Genomic DNA, 22,129 nt, shown 5'->3' on the forward strand with positions numbered 1-22,129 from the left:
AACCCAGACAGAGACAGTTTCCAACCCAGACAGAGACAGTTTCCAACCCAGACAGAGACAGTTTCCAACCCAGACAGAGACAGTTTCCAACCCAGACAGAGACAGTCACAACCCAGACAGAGACAGTCACAACCCAGACAGAGACAGTTTCCAACCCAGACAGAGACAGTTTCCAACCCAGACAGAGACAGTCACAACCCAGACAGAGACAGTCACAACCCAGACAGAGACAGTTTCCAACCCAGACAGAGACAGTTTCCAACCCAGACAGAGACAGTCACAACCCAGACAGAGACAGTCACAACCCAGACAGAGACAGTCACAACCCAGACAGAGACAGTTTCCAACCCAGACAGAGACAGTCACAACCCAGACAGAGACAGTTACAACCCAGACAGAGACAGTTTCCAACTCAGACAGAGACAGTTTCCAACCCAGACAGAGACAGTTTCCAACCCAGACAGAGACAGTTTCCAACCCAGACAGAGACAGTTTCCAACTCAGACAGAGACAGTCACAACCCAGACAGAGACAGTTTCCAACCCAGACAGAGACAGTTTCCAACTCAGACAGAGACAGTCACAACCCAGACAGAGACAGTCACAACCCAGACAGAGACAGTCACAACCCAGACAGAGACAGTTTCCAACCCAGACAGAGACAGTTTCCAACCCAGACAGAGACAGTCACAACCCAGACAGAGACAGTCACAACCCAGACAGAGACAGTTTCCAACCCAGACAGAGACAGTCACAACCCAGACAGAGACAGTCACAACCCAGACAGAGACAGTTTCCAACCCAGACAGAGACAGTTTCCAACCCAGAAGAAACAGAGAGAGACTCACAGGAAGGACTTGGCATCCAGGCCTCTGTTTTTCAACTGGCCCATCATGTGATCCCAGGAGCCAGGATTTCCTCCTCCTCCTCCTCCTCTTCCTCCTCCTCCTCCTCTGTATTGTGAAGTGCCTGCCCCTGCAGGGCTCCCTCGCACCCTCCTGGGACCTCCTCGAGTGCCCCCACCTCCTACCCCACCTCCTACCCCACCTCCTTCACTGCCCCCGCCTCCCCCAGGATGGCCGTGCCCCGGCGGGGTTACCTGGTATAGCTCTCCCAGACTCTGTGAGGAGGTGGGTGGGAGCTGGGTGAGGCTTGGGGCAGGTGGGTGGATGAATGGCTGCTGGAGACTCTGCTGACGTAGCAGGGTGCGTGGCCGGGCCAGCGGCCCAGCTGAGGGGAGGGGATCCAGGGTGGAGGCAGAGGACAGAGCACCTACTGAGTCTCCAAAGCTGGGAGGGCAGAGCAGCAGGAAGGGGAGGGAGCAAGGGGAGGAGTAGGAGGAGAGCGGAGGAGGGAGGAGGAGGATGGGAGGGAGAAGGAGAGCGGAGGAGGGAGGAGGAGGATGGGAGGGAGAAGGAGAGCGGAGGAGGGAGGAGGAGGATGGGAGGGAGGGAGAAGGAGAGCGGAGGATGGGATGGAGAAGGAGAGAGGAGGAGGGAGGAGGAGGATGGGAGGGAGAAGGAGAGCGGAGGAGGGAGGAGGAGGATGGGAGGGAGAAGGAGAGCAGAGGAGGGAGGAGGAGGATGGGAGGGAGAAGGAGAGAGGAGGATGGAAGGGAGAAGGAGAGTTTGGAGAGCAAGGATATGAAAGGTTGAGGGGACAGAGAGATAGACCAGAGTGGAGGAGAGAGAAGGAATCACGAGGGTAAGGAGGTACAGGACAGAAGGGAGAAACCGATGTTGATGGAGGATGGTGGGCGGGGGACACATGGAAGAAGGGAGAGGCAGTGGTGTTGCGGGAGGAGCCGGGGAGAGGAGGAGGAGGAGGAGAGAAAAAGAGAGCAGGGTGAGACAGCACCAGTAACAGCAGTAGCAGAGATAGCAGTAGCAGAGATAGTAGTAGCAGAGATAGTAGTAGAAGAGATAGTAGTAGCAGAGATAGTAGTAGTAGGAGAGATAGTAGTAGTAGGAGAGATAGTAGTAGCAGAGATAGTAGTAGCAGAGATAGTAGTAGCAGAGATAGCAGTAGTAGAGATAGTAGTAGCAGAGATAGCAGTAGCAGAGATAGTAGTAGCAGAGATAGCAGTAGCAGAGATAGCAGTAGCAGAGATAGTAGGATCAGAGATAACAGTAGCAGAGATAGTAGTAGCAGAGATAGTAGGAGCAGAAATAGCAGTAGCAGAGATAGTAGTAGCAGAGATAGCAGCAAAGATAGCAGCACCAGTAACAGCAGCAGAGATAGCAGCACCAGTAACATCAGCAGAGATAGCACCAGTAACAGCAGCAGAGATAGCAGCACTAGTACAGCAGCAGAGATTGCACCAGTAACAGCAGCAGAGATAGCAGCAGTAACAGCAGCAGAATGAGCTGCCAGAGTGATAGTCAGCAGGTGTGTAACGTGTGTGTCTGGACGCCGTGGGTTTGTGGGCGTGGTACGAGTCGGCGTTGGTTGGATCTGAAAGGTCCGTATGGGCACGGTCGAGCACATCTGTTGCGGTGGGTGTGTCGGAGTGTGTCTGTGTGTGGTGTCCCAACGTGGCTGACGAAGCTGGCTCTTCGAGACTAATACTTTACGGGTTTGTTCCTCTCTCTCTTCTCAACTTTTAAAAGCACTATATCATCCTTCTCCTTTATCTGTCTAAATCTATTTCCTCGTTTAAATACAACGCTCCGCCCCTAGAGACATCCTCCCAGCCAACCAACTCCTCAGCCTCTCAGCCTCTCAGCCTCTCAGCCTCTCCTCTCCTCTCCTCTCCTCTCCTCTCCTCTCCTCTCCTCTCCTCTCCTCTCCTCTCCTCCCTCTCCTCTCCCTCTCCTCTCAGCCTCTCAGCCTCTCCCTCTCCTCCCTCCTCTCCTCCCCTCTCCTCTCTCCTCTCCTCTCCTCTCCTCTCCTCTCCTCTCCTCTCTTCCACTATCTCTTTTATCTTCTATCTTTTATCTTTCTTTATCTGTTTTCAAGTTGTTCCCTTGCTTTATTAGCAGTGAGTCTCTATCAAAACAAGATAGTAGATGATGTTTTAATTCAGTTATCTATAAACCTATTACATATTACTAGGAGATGCTGGTTTCATTTTTTCTAGCTCGGTATCCCAAAACGCTCCTTTAAAGTGTTTCCCAACTCTCTAAACGTACCTTCTTCCGCCTTCCCTGACAGACTCGCACTGTAATCTGAACTGGGTGAACACCGTGCTATTCACATTACTAGGCACCTCGCAGCTGGCTTTATATGCGCCTGTACACGGGTCTCTTTCAGACTGCTTTTTAAATCGTCTGGTATTGAACTTATATAACTAGTCAAAAGGGGAAAGGAAAGTCAAAAGGGGAAATTAAATAGTTTGAAGAGACCACTTGAAGGGAGATGGAGGCTTTATATAAAGAGTGAGAGAAAGACGGGACTGATAAGGAAGAGAGAGAAAGCGAGCGATGGAGGGAGAGAGAGAGAAAGAAAATGGGTTGAGACACCAACACAAGAGACACCAACACAAGAGACACCAATACAAGTGACACTGACATAAGAGACACCGACTAGAAGAGACACAGACACAAGAGACACCAACACAAGAGACACCAACACAAGAGACAGACACAAGAGACACAGGCACAAGAGACACCGACACAAGAGACACCAACAGAAGAGACACCAACACAAGAGACACCAATACAAGTGACACTGACATAAGAGACACCGACTAGAATAGACACAGACACAAGAGACACCAACACAAGAGACACCAACACAAGAGACAGACACAAGAGACACAGGCACAAGAGACACCGACACAAGAGACACCAACAGAAGAGACACCAACAGAAGAGACACCAACACACGAGACATCAAAACAAGAGACACCAACACAAGAGACACCAACACAAGACATTACCACAAGAGACACCGACACAAGATACACCAACACAAGAGACACCAACAGAAGAGACACCAACAGAAGACACACCAACACGAGACACCAACACAAGAGACACCGACACAAGATACACCAACAGAAGAGACACCAACAGAAGACACACCAACACAAGAGACACCAACAGAAGAGACACCAACACAAGAGACACCAACACGAGACACCAACACAAGAGACACCGACACAAGATACACCAACAGAAGAGACACCAACAGAAGACACACCAACACGAGACACCAACACAAGAGACAGACACAAGAGACACCAACACAAGAGACAGACACAAGAGACACCAACACAAGAGACAGACACAAGAGACACAGGCACAAGAGATACCGACACAAGAGACACTGATACAAGAGACACAGACACAAGAGACACCGCCACAAGAGACACCAACACAAGAGACACCAACAGAAGATACACCAACACAAGAGACACCAACACAAGACATTACCACAAGAGACACCGACACAAGATACACCAACACAAGAGACACCAACAGAAGAGACACCAACAGAAGACACACCAACACGAGACACCAACACAAGAGACACCAACACAAGAGACACAGACACAAGTGACACCAACACAAGAGACAGACACAAGAGACACCAACACAAGAGACACCGACACAAGAGACAGACACAAGAGACAGACACAAGAGACAGACACAAGAGACACCGACACAAGAGACACCGACACAAGAGACACCAACACAAGAGACACCGACACAAGAGACACCAACACAAGAGACACCGCCACAAGAGACACCAACACAAGAGACACCAACAGAAGAGACACCAACACAAGAGACACCAACACAAGACATTACCACAAGAGACACCGACACAAGATACACCAACACAAGAGACACCAACAGAAGAGACACCAACAGAAGACACACCAACGAGACACCAACACAAGAGACACCAACACAAGAGACACAGACACAAGTGACACCAACACAAGAGACAGACACAAGAGACACCAACACAAGAGACACCGACACAAGAGACAGACACAAGAGACAGACACAAGAGACACCAACACAAGAGACACCAACACAAGAGACACCGACACAAGAGACACCAACACAAGAGACACCAACACAAGAGACACCAACACAAGAGACACCGACACAAGAGACACCGACACAAGAGACACAGACACAAGAGACACCAACACAAGAGACACCAACACAAGAGACACCAACACAAGAGACACCAACACAAGAGACACCGACACAAGAGACACCAACACAAGAGACACCGACACAAGAGACACCAACACAAGAGACACCAACACAAGAGACACCGACACAAGAGACACCGACACAAGAGACACCAACACAAGAGACACCAACAGAAGACACACCAACACAAGAGACACCGACACAAGATACACCGACACAAGAGACACCGACACAAGAGACACCAACACAAGAGACACCGACACAAGAGACACCGACACAAGAGACAGACACAAGAGACACCAACACAAGAGACACCAACACAAGACATTACCACAAGAGACACCGACACAAGAGACAACAACACAAGAGACACCGACACAAGAGACACCAACACAAGAGACACCAACACAAGAGACACCAACAGAAGAGACACCAACACACGAGACATCAAAACAAGAGACACCAACACAAGAGACACCAACACAAGACATTACCACAAGAGACACCGACACAAGATACACCAACACAAGATACACCAACAGAAGAGACACCAACAGAAGACACACCAACACAAGAGACACCAACAGAAGAGACACCAACACGAGACACCAACACAAGAGACACCGACACAAGAGATACCGACACAAGAGACAGACACAAGATACACCAACACAAGAGACACAGACACAAGAGACACCAACACAAGAGACACCAACACAAGAGACACCGACACAAGAGACACCGACACAAGAGACACCGACACAAGAGACACCGACACAAGAGACAGACACAAGAGACACCGACACAAGAGACAGACACAAGAGACACCGACACAAGAGACACCGACACAAGAGACACCGACACAAGAGACACCAACACAAGAGACACCAACACAAGAGACACAGACACAAGTGACACCAACACAAGAGACAGACACAAGAGACACCAACACAAGAGACACCAACACAAGAGACACCAACAGAAGACACACCAACACAAGAGACACCGACACAAGATACACCGACACAAGAGACACCAACACAAGAGACACCAACACAAGAGACACCAACACAAGAGACACCAACACAAGAGACACCAACAGAAGACACACCAACACAAGAGACACCGACACAAGAGACACCGACACAAGAGACACCAACACAAGAGACACCGACACAAGAGACACCGACACAAGAGACAGACACAAGAGACACCAACACAAGAGACACCAACACAAGACATTACCACAAGAGACACCGACACAAGAGACACCAACACAAGAGACACCAACAGAAGAGACACCAACACACGAGACATCAAAACAAGAGACACCGACACAAGATACACCAACACAAGATACACCAACAGAAGAGACACCAACAGAAGACACACCAACACAAGAGACACCAACAGAAGAGACACCAACACAAGAGACACCAACACGAGACACCAACACAAGAGACACCGACACAAGAGATACCGACACAAGAGACACTGATACAAGAGACACAGACACAAGAGACACCGCCACAAGAGACACCGACACAAGAGACACCAACACAAGAGACAGACACAAGAGACACCAACACAAGAGACACAGACACAAGTGACACCAACACAAGAGACAGACACAAGAGACACCAACACAAGAGACACCAACAATAGACACCGACACAAGAGACACCGACACAAGAGACACCAACACAAGAGACACCGACACAAGAGACACTGATACAAGAGACACAGACACAAGAGACACCGCCACAAGAGACACCGACACAAGAGACACCAACACAAGAGACAGACACAAGAGACACCAACACAAGAGACACAGACACAAGTGACACCAACACAAGAGACAGACACAAGAGACACCAACACAAGAGACACCGACACAATAGACACCGACACAAGAGACACCGACACAAGAGACACCAACACAAGAGACACAGACACAAGAGACACCGACACAAGAGACACCAACACAAGAGACACCAACACAAGAGACACCAACAGAAGACACACCAACACAAGAGACACCGACACAAGAGACACCGACACAAGAGACACCGACACAAGAGACACCGACACAAGAGACACCGACACAAGAGACACCAACACAAGAGACACCAACAGAAGACACACCAACACAAGAGACACCGACACAAGAGACACCAACACAAGAGACACCAACACAAGACACACCAACACAAGAGACACCAACACAAGAGACACCAACACAAGAGACACCGACACAAGAGACACCGACACAAGAGACACCGACACAAGAGACACCGACACAAGAGACACCGACACAAGAGACACCAACACAAGAGACACCGACACAAGAGACACAGACACAAGAGACACCGACACAAGAGACACCGACACAAGAGACACAGACACAAGAGACACCAACACAAGAGACACCGACACAAGAGACACTGGAACAAGAGACACCAACACAAGAGACAGACACAAGAGACACCGACACAAGAGACACCGACACAAGAGACACCGACACAAGAGACACCAACACAAGAGACACCAACACAAGACACACCAACACAAGAGACACCGACACAAGAGACACCAACAGAAGAGACACCAACACAAGAGACACCGACACAAGAGACACCGACACAAGAGACACCGACACAAGAGACACCAACACAAGAGACAGACACAAGAGACACCGACACAAGAGACACCGACACAAGAGACACCGACACAAGAGACACCGACACAAGAGACACCAACACAAGAGACACCGACACAAGAGACACCAACACAAGATACACAAACAGAAGAGACACCGACAGAAGAGACAGACACAAGAGACACCGACACAAGAGACACCGACACAAGAGACACCAACACAAGAGACACCAACACAAGAGACACCAACACAAGAGACACCAACACAAGAGACACCGACACAAGAGACACCGACACAAGAGACACCAACACAAGAGACACCGACACAAGAGACACCAACACAAGAGACACCGACACAAGAGACACCGACACAAGAGACAGACACAAGAGACACCGACACAAGAGACACCGACACAAGAGACACCGACACAAGAGACAGACACAAGAGACACCAACACAAGAGACACCAACACAAGAGACACCGACACAAGAGACACCGACACAAGAGACACAGACACAAGAGACACAGACACAAGAGACACCGACACAAGAGACACCGACACAAGAGACACCGACACAAGAGACACCGACACAAGAGACACCGACACAAGAGACACCAACACAAGAGACACCGACACAAGAGACACCAACACAAGAGACACCAACACAAGAGACACCGACACAAGAGACACCAACACAAGAGACACCAACACAAGAGACAGACACAAGAGACAGACACAAGAGACACCAACACAAGAGACACCAACACAAGAGACACCAACACAAGAGACACCAACACAAGAGACACCAACACAAGAGACACCGACACAATAGACACCAACACAAGAGACACCGACACAAGAGACACTGGAACAAGAGACACCGACACAAGAGACACCAACACAAGAGACACCAACACAAGAGACAGACACAAGAGACAGACACAAGAGACACCAACACAAGAGACACCAACACAAGAGACACCGACACAAGAGACACCAACACAAGAGACACCAACACAAGAGACACCAACACAAGAGACACCAACACAAGAGACACCGACACAAGAGACACTGGAACAAGAGACACCGACACAAGAGACACCAACACAAGAGACACCAACACAAGAGACAGACACAAGAGACAGACACAAGAGACACCGACACAAGAGACACCAACACAAGAGACACCAACACAAGAGACACCAACACAAGAGACACTGGAACAAGAGACACCGACACAAGAGACACCAACACAAGAGACACCAACACAAGAGACACCAACACAAGAGACAGACACAAGAGACACTGGAACAAGAGACACCGACACAAGAGACACCAACACAAGAGACACCAACACAAGAGACACCGACACAAGAGACAGACACAAGAGACACCAACACAAGAGACACCAACACAAGAGACACCAACACAAGAGACACCAACACAAGAGACACCGACACAAGAGACACCAACACAAGAGACACCAACACAAGAGACAGACACAAGAGACAGACACAAGAGACACCGACACAAGAGACACCGACACAAGAGACACTGATACAAGAGACACCGACACAATAGACACCGACACAAGAGACACCGACACAAGAGACACCAACACAAGAGACACCACACAAGAGACACTGATACAAGAGACACAGACACAAGAGACACCGCCACAAGAGACACCGACACAAGAGACACCAACACAAGAGACAGACACAAGAGACACCAACACAAGAGACACAGACACAAGTGACACCAACACAAGAGACAGACACAAGAGACACCAACACAAGAGACACCGACACAAGAGACACCGACACAAGATACACCGACATAAGAGACACCGACACAAGAGACACCAACACAAGAGACAGACACAATAGACACCAACACAAGAGACACCAACACAAGAGACACCAACAGAAGACACACCAACACAAGAGACACCGACACAAGAGACACCAACACAAGAGACACAGACACAAGCGACAGACACACGAGACACCGACACAAGAGACACCAACACAAGAGACACCAACAGAAGACACACCAACACAAGAGACACCGACACAAGAGACACCAACACAAGAGACACCAACACAAGAGACACCAACACAAGAGACACCAACACAAGAGACACCAACACAAGAGACACCGACACAAGAGACACCGACACAAGAGACACCGACACAAGAGACACCGACACAAGAGACACCGACACAAGAGACACCAACACAAGAGACACCGACACAAGAGACACCGACACAAGAGACACCGACACAAGAGACACCGACACAAGAGACACCGACACAAGAGACACCAACACAAGAGACACCGACACAAGAGACACTGGAACAAGAGACACCAACACAAGAGACAGACACAAGAGACACCGACACAAGAGACACCGACACAAGAGACACCGACACAAGAGACACCAACACAAGAGACACCAACAGAAGACACACCAACACAAGAGACACCGACACAAGAGACACCAACACAAGAGACACCAACACAAGAGACACCGACACAAGAGACACCGACACAAGAGACACCGACACAAGAGACACCAACACAAGAGACAGACACAAGAGACACCGACACAAGAGACACAGACACAAGAGACACCGACACAAGAGACACCGGAACAAGAGACACCAACACAAGAGACACCGACACAAGAGACACCAACACAAGATACACAAACAGAAGAGACACCAACAGAAGAGACAGACACAAGAGACACCGACACAAGAGACACCGACACAAGAGACACCGACACAAGAGACACCGACACAAGAGACACCAACACAAGAGACACCAACACAAGAGACACCGACACAAGAGACACCGACACAAGAGACACCAACACAAGAGACACCGACACAAGAGACACCGACACAAGAGACACCGACACAAGAGACACCGACACAAGAGACAGACACAAGAGACACCGACACAAGAGACACCGACACAAGAGACACCGACACAAGAGACAGACACAAGAGACACCAACACAAGAGACACCAACACAAGAGACACCGACACAAGAGACACCGACACAAGAGACACCGACACAAGAGACACCGACACAAGAGACACCAACACAAGAGACACCGACACAAGAGACACCGACACAAGAGACACCGACACAAGAGACACCGACACAAGAGACACCAACACAAGAGACACCGACACAAGAGACACCAACACAAGAGACACCAACACAAGAGACACCGACACAAGAGACACCAACACAAGAGACACCAACACAAGAGACACCGACACAAGAGACAGACACAAGAGACACCAACACAAGAGACACCAACACAAGAGACACCAACACAAGAGACACCAACACAAGAGACACCAACACAAGAGACACCGACACAAGAGACACCAACACAAGAGACACCGACACAAGAGACACCGGAACAAGAGACACCGACACAAGAGACACCAACACAAGAGACACCAACACAAGAGACAGACACAAGAGACAGACACAATAGACACCAACACAAGAGACACCAACACAAGAGACACCGACACAAGAGACACCAACACAAGAGACACCAACACAAGAGACACCAACACAAGAGACACCAACACAAGAGACACCGACACAAGAGACACTGGAACAAGAGACACCGACACAAGAGACACCAACACAAGAGACACCAACACAAGAGACAGACACAAGAGACACTGGAACAAGAGACACCGACACAAGAGACACCAACACAAGAGACACCAACACAAGAGACAGACACAAGAGACACTGGAACAAGAGACACCGACACAAGAGACACCAACACAAGAGACACCAACACAAGAGACACCAACACAAGAGACAGACACAAGAGACACTGGAACAAGAGACACCGACACAAGAGACACCAACACAAGAGACACCAACACAAGAGACACACACAAGAGACACACACAAGAGACACCGACACAAGAGACACCAACACAAGAGACACAGACACAAGAGACACCAATACAAGAGACACCAACACAAGAGACACCAACACAAGAGACACCAACACAAGAGACACAGACACAAGAGACACCAATACAAGAGACACCGACACAAGAGACACCGGAACAAGAGACACCGACACTTATAGCGTCCTGGAAATAGAATCCAATTATAGACGGGGCAAAGAGAGAAAGATGAGAGGAGGAGATGAGAGGAGAGAAAGAGGGTAGGAGGTCGTGAAGGAGTGAACGTGTTGCGGAGAGAGAGAGAAATCATAGACAGCAGGAGATGTGAAAAAGAAAGGGAGGCGAAACGAAAGAGGGTGGAGAAGCTAAATTAACCGTCTCATTTTCTGACACATTGTGATTAGGGTCTAAAACACGTCATTCAGACAGTGAACTCCAGCGCCGCCGCGACGACACACATCATGTGAAACTCAAACACGCTGTTTTCCATCACACTGTGTTTACAAAGTCTTGAGTTAGATGTTATTTTAACGAGAAACGTACAGAATTATTTTTTATTAGAGAGAAGCAGACTGTTTGTGAGTGAGTAACAGACTGTGAGTAACAGACTGTGAGTGAGTAACAGACTGTGAGTAACAGACTGTGAGTGAGTAACAGACTGTGAGTAACAGACTGTGAGTGAGTAACAGACTGTGAGTAACAGACTGTGAGTGAGTAACAGACTGTGAGTAACAGACTGTGAGTGAGTAACAGACTGTGAGTAACAGACTGTGAGTGAGTAACAGACTGTGAGTAACAGACTGTGAGTAACAGACTGTGAGTAACAGACTGTGAGTAACAGACTGTGAGTAACAGACTGTGAGTGAGTAACAGACTGTGAGTGAGTAACAGACTGTTTGTTTGTGTGTAACAGACTGTGAGTGAGTAACAGACTGTGAGTGAGTAACAGACTGTGAGTGAGTAACAGACTGTTTGTTTGTGTGTAACAGACTGTTAGTGAGTAACAGACTGTGAGTAACAGACTGTGAGTGAGTAACAGACTGTGAGTGAGTAACAAACTGAGAGTAACAGACTGTGAGTAACAGACTGTTTGTTAGTGAGTAACAAACTGTGAGTGAGTAACAAACTGTGAGTAACAGACTGTGAGTGAGTAACAGACTGTGAGTAACAGACTGTGAGTGAGTAACAGACTGTGAGTAACAGACTGTGAGTGAGTAACAGACTGTGAGTAACAGACTGTGAGTAACAGACTGTGAGTGAGTAACAGACTGTGAGTAACAGACTGTGAGTAACAGACTGTGAGTGAGTAACAGACTGTGAGTAACAGACTGTGAGTAACAGACTGTGAGTGAGTAACAGACTGTGAGTAACAGACTGTGAGTGAGTAACAGACTGTGAGTGAGTAACAGACTGTGAGTAACAGACAGACTGTGAGTGAGTAACAGACTGTGAGTAACAGACTGTGAGTGAGTAACAGACTGTGAGTGAGTAACAGACTGTGAGTAACAGACTGTGAGTGAGTAACAGACTGTGAGTAACAGACTGTGAGTAACAGACTGTGAGTGAGTAACAGACTGTGAGTGAGTAACAGACTGTGAGTGAGTAACAGACTGTGAGTAACAGACTGTGAGTGAGTAACAGACTGTGAGTAACAGACTGTGAGTAACAGACTGTGAGTGAGTAACAGACTGTGAGTGAGTAACAGACTGTGAGTAACAGACTGTGAGTGAGTAACAGACTGTGAGTGAGTAACAGACTGTGAGTAACAGACTGTGAGTGAGTAACAGACTGTGAGTAACAGACTGTGAGTAACAGACTGTGAGTAACAGACTGTGAGTAACAGACTGTGAGTGAGTAACAGACTGTGAGTAACAGACTGTGAGTGAGTAACAGACTGTGAGTGAGTAACAGACTGTGAGTGAGTAACAGACTGTGAGTAACAGACTGTGAGTGAGTAACAGACTGTGAGTGAGTAACAGACTGTGAGTAACAGACTGTGAGTAACAGACTGTGAGTAACAGACTGTGAGTAACAGACTGTGAGTGAGTAACAGACTGTGAGTAACAGACTGTGAGTGAGTAACAGACTGTGAGTGAGTAACAGACTGTGAGTAACAGACTGTGAGTGAGTAACAGACTGTGAGTGAGTAACAGACTGTGAGTAACAGACTGTGAGTGAGTAACAGACTGTGAGTAACAGACTGTGAGTGAGTAACAGACTGTGAGTAACAGACTGTGAGTAACAGACTGTGAGTGAGTAACAGACTGTGAGTAACAGACTGTGAGTAACAGACTGTGAGTGAGTAACAGACTGTGAGTAACAGACTGTGAGTGAGTAACAGACTGTGAGTAACAGACTGTGAGTGAGTAACAAACTGTGAGTAACAGACTGTGAGTGAGTAACAGACTGTGAGTAACAGACTGTGAGTGAGTAACAGACTGTGAGTAACAGACTGTGAGTGAGTAACAGACTGTGAGTAACAGACTGTGAGTGAGTAACAGACTATGAGTAACAGACTGTGAGTGAGTAACAGACTGTGAGTGAGTAACAGACTGTTTGTTTGTAACAGACTGTGAGTGAGTAACAGACTGTGAGTGAGTAACAGACTGTGAGTGAGTAACAGACTGTTTGTTTGTGTGTAACAGACTGTGAGTGAGTAACAGACTGTGAGTGAGTAACAGACTGTGAGTGAGTAACAGACTGTTTGTTTGTGTAACAGACTGTGAGTGAGTAACAGACTGTGAGTGAGTAACAAACTGAGAGTAACAGACTGTGAGTAACAGACTGTTTGTTAGTGAGTAACAAACTGTGAGTGAGTAACAAACTGTGAGTAACAGACTGTGAGTGAGTAACAGACTGTGAGTAACAGACTGTGAGTGAGTAACAGACTGTGAGTAACAGACTGTGAGTGAGTAACAGACTGTGAGTGAGTAACAGACTGTGAGTGAGTAACAGACTGTTTGTTTGTGTGTAACAGACTGTGAGTGAGTAACAGACTGTGAGTAACAGACTGTTTGTTAGTGAGTAACAGACTGTGAGTAACAGACTGTGAGTGAGTAACAGACTGTGAGTGAGTAACAAACTGAGAGTAACAGACTGTGAGTAACAGACTGTTTGTTAGTGAGTAACAAACTGTGAGTGAGTAACAGACTGTGAGTAACAGACTGTGAGTGAGTAACAGACTGTGAGTGAGTAACAGACTGTGAGTGAGTAACAGACTGAGAGTAACAGACTGTGAGTAACAGACTGAGAGTAACAGACTGTGAGTAACAGACTGTGAGTGAGTAACAGACTGTGAGTAACAGACTGTGAGTGAGTAACAGACTGTGAGTGAGTAACAAACTGAGAGTAACAGACTGTGAGTGAGTAACAGACTGTGAGTAACAGACTGTGAGTGAGTAACAGACTGTGAGTAACAGACTGTGAGTAACAGACTGTGAGTGAGTAACAGACTGTGAGTGAGTAACAAACTGAGAGTAACAGACTGTGACTAACAGACTGTTTGTTAGTGAGTAACAAACTGTGAGTGAGTAACAAACTGTGAGTAACAGACTGTGAGTGAGTAACAGACTGTGAGTGAGTAACATACTGTGAGTAACAGACTGTGAGTGAGTAACATACTGAGAGTAACAGACTGTGAGTAACAGACTGAGAGTAACAGACTGTGAGTAACAGACTGTGAGTGAGTAACAGACTGTGAGTAACAGACTGTGAGTGAGTAACAGACTGTGAGTAACAGACTGTGAGTAACAGACTGTGAGTGAGTAACAGACTGTGAGTGAGTAACAGACTGTGAGTAACAGACTGAGAGTAACAGACTGTGAGTGAGTAACAGACTGTGAGTAACAGACTGTGAGTGAGTAACAGACTGAGAGTAACAGACTGTTTGTTAGTGTGTAACAGATTCCATTTGTTTATAGTACAGAACATAATACATTTCCCACTATACCCTCTGTCTTGAGTTGGATATTCTCAATCCGATTGTTATTTTGACGAGAAACGTCTGAGGCTAGAACTATTAGCGAGAAGATGGACTTCAACATTCACTGTGTGAAAATGTGTTGGTAGGTCATCAATAGACCCCATTGTCTCTGAGTATGTCCTATAGGTCATTAACAGACCCCATTGTCTCTGAGTTTGTCCTTTAGGTCATTAACAGACCCCATTGTCTGTGAGTTTGTCCTTTAGGTCATTAACATACCCCATTGTCTCTGAGTATGTCCTTTAGGTCATTAACAGACCCCACTGTCTCTGAGTTTGTCCTATCGGTCATTAACAGACCCCATTGTCTCTGAGTTTGTCCTATAGGTCATAAACAGACCCCATTGTCTCTGAGTATGTCCTTTAGGTCATTAACAGACCCCACTGTCTATGAGTTTGTCCTATAGGTCATTAACAGACCCCATTGTCTCTGAGTATGTCCTATAGGTCATTAACAGACCCCATTGTCTCTGAGTATGTCCTATAGGTCATTAACAGACCCCATTGTCTCTGAGTATGTCCTATAGGTCATTAACAGACCCCATTGTCTCTGAGTATGTCCTATAGGTCATTAACAGACCCCATTGTCTCTGAGTATGTCCTATAGGTCATTAACAGACCCCATTGTCTCTGAGTATGTCCTATAGGTCATTAACAGACCCCATTGCCTCTGAGTATGTCCTATAGGTCATTAACAGACCCCATTGTCTCTGAGTATGTCCTATAGGTCATTAACAGACCCCATTGTCTCTGAGTATGTCCTATAGGTCATTAACAGACCCCATTGTCTCTGAGTATGTCCTATAGGTCATTAACAGACCCCATTGTCTCTGAGTATGTCCTATAGGTCATTAACAGACCCCATTGTCTCTGAGTTTGTCCTATCGGTCATTAACAGACCCCACTGTCTCTGAGTTTGTCCTATAGGTCATTAACAGACCCCATTGTCTCTGAGTATGTCCTATAGGTCATTAACAGACCCCACTGTCTCTGAGTTTGTCCTATAGGTCATTAACAGACCCCACTGTCTCTGAGTTTGTCCTATAGGTCATTAACAGACCCCATTGTCTCTGAGTATGTCCTATAGGTCATTAACAGACCCCATTGTCTCTGAGTATGTCCTATAGGTCATTAACAGACCCCATTGTCTCTGAGTATGTCCTATAGGTCATTAACAGACCCCATTGTCTCTGAGTATGTCCTATAGGTCATTAACAGACCCCATTGTCTCTGAGTTTGTCCTATAGGTCATTTACCATGCAGGGCTGTGTAGTAGACTATTAGCTGGTTAGGAGTTGGCGTGATGGCGGCTCCGCGACAGTGTAATTCTGCAGTCTATTGTTAGCTCAGAGTTCACATCTTCCGCACGTTATTCCTACCAAGCCCAGCCTGTCATCACACGTTTCAGAGCACCACACCACCTTGGAACATTGGCACCTGGGCCCCTTCCTCCCTCTTACTCTCACACTACCTCCCCTCCCTCCTGTCCTCCCTCTTAGTCTCACACTACCTCCCCTCTCTCCTGTCCTCCCTCTTACTCTATACCCTCTGTCCTCTACCCATACTATCTATACCCTCTACCCTCTACCTATATCATCTATAACATCTACCCTGTACACCCTCTACCCTCTACCTATATCATCTATAACATCTACCCTGTACACCCTCTACCCTCTACCTATATCATCTATAACATCTACCCTGTACACCCTCTACCTATATCATCTATAACATCTACCCTCTACCTATACCATCTATACCCTCTGTCCTCTACCTGTACCATCTATACCCTCTACCTGTACCATCTATACCCTATCCCCTCTACCTTATACCTATTTCAGCTATGCCCTCTGTCATCTACCTGTACCATCTATACCCTCTACCTATACCATCTATACCCTCTACCATCTATACCCTCTACCCTATATCCATACCAGCTATACCCTCTGTCTTCTACCTACACCCTCTATACCCTCTGTCCTCTACCCTCTACCATCTATTCCCTCTACCTATAACATCTATTCCCTCTACCTATTCCATATATACCTTCTACCCTCTACCTGTACCATCTATACCCTCTCCCTCTACCATCTATACCCTCTACATATACCATCTATACCCTCTCCCCTCCCCTCTACCAATACCATCTATACCCTCTCCCCTCTCCCCTCTACATATACCATCTATACCCTCTCCCTCTACCTATACCATCTATACCCTCTACATATACCATCTATACCCTCTACATATACCATCTATACCATCTGTCCTCTACATGTACCATCTATACCCTCTCCCCTCTCCCCTCTACATATACCATCTATACCCTCTACATATACCATCTATACCCTCTACCTATACCATCTATACCCTCTACATATACCATCTATACCCTCTACATATACCATCTATACCATCTGTCCTCTACATGTACCATCTATACCCTCTACCCTCTACCTGTACCATCTATACCCTCTACCCTCTATACCCTCTACCTATACCATCTATACCCTCTACCTCTACCATCTATACCCTCTACATATACCATCTATACCCTCTACATATACCATCTATACCATCTGTCCTCTACATGTACCATCTATACCCTCTACCCTCTACCTGTACCATCTATACCCTCTACCCTCTATACCCTCTACCATCTGTACCCTCTGTCCTCTACATGTACCATCTATACTCCCTACCTATAACATCTATACCCTCTGTCCTCTACGTGTACCATCTATACCCTCTATCGATACCATCTATATCCTCTGTCCTCTACCTGTACCATATATACCCTCTGTCCTCTACCTGTACCATCTATACTCCCTACCTATACCATCTATACCCTCTGTCCTCTACCTGTACCATCTATACCCTCTACCCTCTATACCCTCTACCATCTGTACCCTCTGTCCCCTCTACATGTACCATCTATACTCCCTACCTATAACATCTATACCCTCTGTCCTCTACCTGTACCATCTATACCCTCTACCCTCTATACCCTCTACCATCTGTACCCTGTCCTCTACCTGTACCATCTATACTCCCTACCTATACCATCTATACCCTCTGTCCTCTACCTGTACCATCTATACCCTCTACCCTCTATACCCTCTACCATCTGTACCCTCTGTCCTCTACATGTACCATCTATACTCCCTACCTATAACATCTATACCCTCTGTCCTCTACCTGTACCATCTATACCCTCTATCGATACCATCTATACCCTCTGTCCTCTACCTGTACCATCTATACCCTCTACCCTCTATACCCTCTACCATCTGTACCCTCTGTCCTCTACCTGTACCATCTATACTCCCTACCTATAACATCTATACCCTCTGTCCTCTACATGTACCACTATACCCTCTGTCCTATACCTGTACCATCTATACCCTCTACCCTCTATACCCTCTGTCCTCTACCCTCTACCATCTATACCCTCTGTCCTCTACCCTCTACCATCTATACCCTCTGTCCTATACCTGTACCATCTATACCCTCTACCATCTATACCCTCTACCCTCTATACCCTCTACCATCTGTACCCTCTGTCCTCTACATGTACCATCTATACTCCCTACCTATAACATCTATACCCTCTGTCCTCTACCCTCTACCATCTATACCCTCTACCTGTATCATCTATACCCTCTACCATCTGTACCCTCTGTCCTCTACCTGTACCATCTATACTCCCTACCTATACCATCTATACCCTCTGTCCTCTCTCTACCTGTACCATCTGTACCCTCTGTCCTCTACCTGTACCATCTATACTCCCTACCTATACCATCTATACCCTCTGTCCTCTACCTGTACCATCTATACCCTCTGTCCTCTACCTGTACCATCTATACCCTCTATCGATACCATCTATATCCTCTGTCTTCTACCTATACCATCTATACCCTATGTCCTCTACCTGGACCATCTATACTCCCTACCTATCCATCTATACCCTCTAACTCTACTTGTACCATTTATACACTCTCCCCTCTACCCTATACCTATACCAGCTATGCCCTTTGTCATCTACCTGCACCCTGAATACCCTCTGCCCTCCACATGTACCATCTATACCATCTGTCCTTTATCTGTACCATCTATACCCTCTGTACTTTATCCGTACCATCTATACCTTCTACCCTCTACACCCTCTACCCTCTACCTATATCATCTATACCCTCTACCCTCTACCTCTACCATCTCTACCTGTACCATCTATACCCTCTACCTGGGGTCTATACCTTCTACCCTCTACACCCTCTACCCTCTACCTATATCATCTATACCCTCTGCCTCTACCTCTACCATCTCTACCTATACCATCTATACCCTCTGTCCTATACCTGTACCATCTATACCCTCTACCTGTACCATCTATACCCTATGTCCTCTACCTGTACCATCTATACCCTCTACCTATACCATCTATACCCTCTGTGGTCCTACCTCTACCATCTATACCCTCTACCTCTACCATCTATACCCTCTACCTATACCATCTATACCTTCTACCATCTGTACCCTCTGTCATATACCTGTACCATCTATACTCCCTACCTGATACCATCTATACCCTCTGTCCTCTACCTGTACCATCTATACCCTCTACCTGTACCATCTATACCCTCTAAGTATACCATCTATACCCTCTACATTAACCATCTATACCCTCTGTCCTCTACCTGTACCATCTATACTCTCTATAATACCATCTATATCCTCTACCTGTACCATCTATATCCCTCTACCTGTACCATCTATATCCTCTACCTGTACCATCTATACCCTGTCCTCTACCTGTACCATCTATACCCTCTACCTGTACCATCTATACCCTCTACCTGTACCATCTATACCCGCTGTCCTCTACCTGTACCATCTATACCCTCTACCTATACCATCTATACCCTGTTCTCTACCTGTACCATCTATACCCTCTCCCTTCTACCCTAAACCTATACCAGCTATACCCTCTGTCATCTACCTGTACCATCTATACCCTCTACCTATACCAGCTATACCCTCTACCATCTTCCTGTACCATCTATACCCTCTCCCTTTCCATCTATACCATCTACCTGTACCATCTATACCCTCTACCATCTACCTTTGACCATCTATACCCTCTGTCCTCTGCCTGTACAATATATACCCTCTGCCCTCTACCTATACCATCTATACTGTACAATGAGTGTACACAACATTAAGGACACCTGCTCTTTCCATGACATAAACTGACCAGGTGAATCCAGGTGAAAGCTATGATCCCTTATTGATGTCAATTGTTAAATCCACTTCAATCAGTGTAGATGAAGGGGAGGAGACAGGTTAAAGAAGGATTTTTAAGCCTTGAGACAACTGAGACATGGATTGTGTACGTGTGGCATTCAGAGGGTGAATGGGCAAAACAAAAGATTGAAGTGCCTTTGAATGGGGTATGGTAGTAGGTGCCTTTGAATGGGGTATGGTAGTAGGTGCCTTTGAATGGGGTATGGTAGTAGGTGCCTTTGAATGGGGTATGGTAGTAGGTGCCTTTGAATGGGGTATGGTAGTAGGTGCCTTTGAATGGGGTATGGTAGTAGGTGCCTTTGAATGGGGTATGGTAGTAGGTGCCTTTGAATGGGGTATGGTAGTAGGTGCCTTTGAATGGGGTATGGTAGTAGGTGCCTTTGAATGGGGTATGGTAGTAGGTGCCAGGCGCACCGGTTTGTGTCAACGCTGCTGGGTTTTTCACACTCAACAGTTTCCTGTGTGTATTAAGAACGGTCCACCACCCAAAGGACATCCAGTCAACTTGACACAACTGTGGGAAGCATTTTTTTTATTTTTTATTTTATTTTATTTCACCTTTATTTAACCAGGTAGGCAAGTTGAGAACAAGTTCTTGTTTACATTTGCGACCTGGCATTGGAGTCAACATGGGCCAGCATCCCTGTGGAAACACTTTCGAAACCTTGCCCAGACAAATTGAGGCTGTTCTGAGGGCAAAAAAGTGTAAAGTGTCCTTAATGTTTGTGTATATAAAGTATACACCATCTCCCTAGAACAGTATTCAATCGTCATAACTCACTTGGTGGGCCTGAGTCCTCCCGCCTGCATGTGGCTCTGGACCGCCTGCCACCTCCCGGCCTTGACCCCGACATCGCCATGCTGGTACCGCCAGGCATCATCTTCACACTGTCACTGGGACCCGCCGGACCCTCCCCATCCCCTCCCCCCCCCAACGCTACCGATGCCCCTGTCTGCCCCCTGACACTTCCCCACTAGGAAGGAGAGAGAGAGAGAGAGACAACACAGCAGAGACAAAGAGAGACGGGAGGAGGTGGAAAAAGACAGGAACAAGAAGAAGAGAAGAGGAAGAGGACAAGGAGAGGTAGAGAGATCAAGCAACAACATT

General features: G+C 47.1%; 1 protein-coding gene across 1 annotated transcript; it reads right to left on the reverse strand.

The window, feature by feature from the left end:
• Nucleotides 1–843: 843 nt before the first annotated feature.
• On the reverse strand, nt 844–21,899 carry LOC127912212 (translation initiation factor IF-2-like). The gene is made up of 2 exons (XM_052481127.1): nt 21,803–21,899; nt 844–1,288 (listed from the first exon to the last, which is right to left on the reverse strand). The coding sequence occupies exons 1-2, from the start codon at nt 21,829–21,831 to the stop codon at nt 844–846; spliced, it is 474 nt and encodes a 157-aa protein (XP_052337087.1). The 5' UTR covers nt 21,832–21,899.
• Nucleotides 21,900–22,129: the final 230 nt, after the last annotated feature.

This window comes from Oncorhynchus keta, chromosome 26, assembly GCF_023373465.1.
Source record: "Oncorhynchus keta strain PuntledgeMale-10-30-2019 chromosome 26, Oket_V2, whole genome shotgun sequence".
In the NCBI taxonomy this organism is placed as follows: domain Eukaryota; kingdom Metazoa; phylum Chordata; class Actinopteri; order Salmoniformes; family Salmonidae; genus Oncorhynchus; species Oncorhynchus keta.

Bases quoted from the DNA above. Each gene is read 5' to 3' on its own strand.
- LOC127912212 (XM_052481127.1), bottom strand. From the start codon at position 21,831: ATGCAGGCGGGAGGACTCAGGCCCACCAA. The intron at 1,289-21,802 runs GTGAGTTATGAC...CTGCCCTCCCAG, and splicing joins GGAGGACTCAGGCCCACCAA to CTTTGGAGACTCAGTAGGTG.